Source organism: Papaver somniferum, unplaced genomic scaffold (assembly GCF_003573695.1).
Source record: "Papaver somniferum cultivar HN1 unplaced genomic scaffold, ASM357369v1 unplaced-scaffold_16838, whole genome shotgun sequence".
Lineage (NCBI taxonomy): Eukaryota > Viridiplantae > Streptophyta > Magnoliopsida > Ranunculales > Papaveraceae > Papaver > Papaver somniferum.
Genome location: NW_020626417.1, coordinates 1 through 656, shown reverse-complemented (window position 1 = coordinate 656; position 656 = coordinate 1). Strand labels below are relative to the sequence as shown.

Genomic DNA, 656 nt, shown 5'->3' with positions numbered 1-656 from the left:
TTCACACCATCTTTGTTCTTGTTTGAAAGCACATTCACACCTCCATCGTTCCCATTGGCGAGTACATTCACACCATCTTTGTTCTTATTTGAAAGCACATTTACTCCACGTTGGTTTTCATCTGCGAGTATATTTATACCATCTTTGTTTCCGTTGGCGAGTATATTTACACCATCTTTATTATTGTTGGCAAGCACATTTATTCCATTTTGATTGTTTTTCGAGAGCATATCTATACCACCCAATCGCCTCTGTATAATTATTTTCAAAATGAAAAATGTCTATCAAAATAAAAATTAGAAAATAAAAGGACAACTTTCATACGGGAATAAAAAAATATGGAAACTGGTGACAGATTGTCAGCAATCCCGGATACCAAAAGGGTGAGCAATGCACGGTATTAATAGAATATATAAATAGTAATAAACCTAACCAACAGAACATATGTTTATGTTCACAAATCACTATTATAGGTAGATAGAATACGTACCGCGTCGACAATCGAGTAAGACATCATACTGATTAGACCAAGAAAAAAGATCGTAGAGAAAATAATGCCGGTACGGTTTGCCATTTCTAATCCCACTTAATCAACTAACTTGAAATGTGTTAATTCTCTCTCGCTACCAAAGTTTGTCGACCTCCTAAATAAGATC

At 34.8% G+C, this 656-nt stretch overlaps 1 protein-coding gene across 1 annotated transcript; it reads right to left on the bottom strand.

Annotated features, from left to right (window-relative positions):
* Positions 1-7: 7 nt before the first annotated feature.
* LOC113337659 (uncharacterized protein PFB0145c-like) lies at positions 8-640 on the bottom strand (the record flags this gene model as incomplete). Its single annotated transcript, XM_026583276.1, has 2 exons — positions 491-640; positions 8-251 (listed from the first exon to the last, which is right to left on the bottom strand). Coding segments are annotated over exons 1-2 (328 nt in total), but the record flags the coding sequence as incomplete, so codon positions are not given.
* Positions 641-656: the final 16 nt, after the last annotated feature.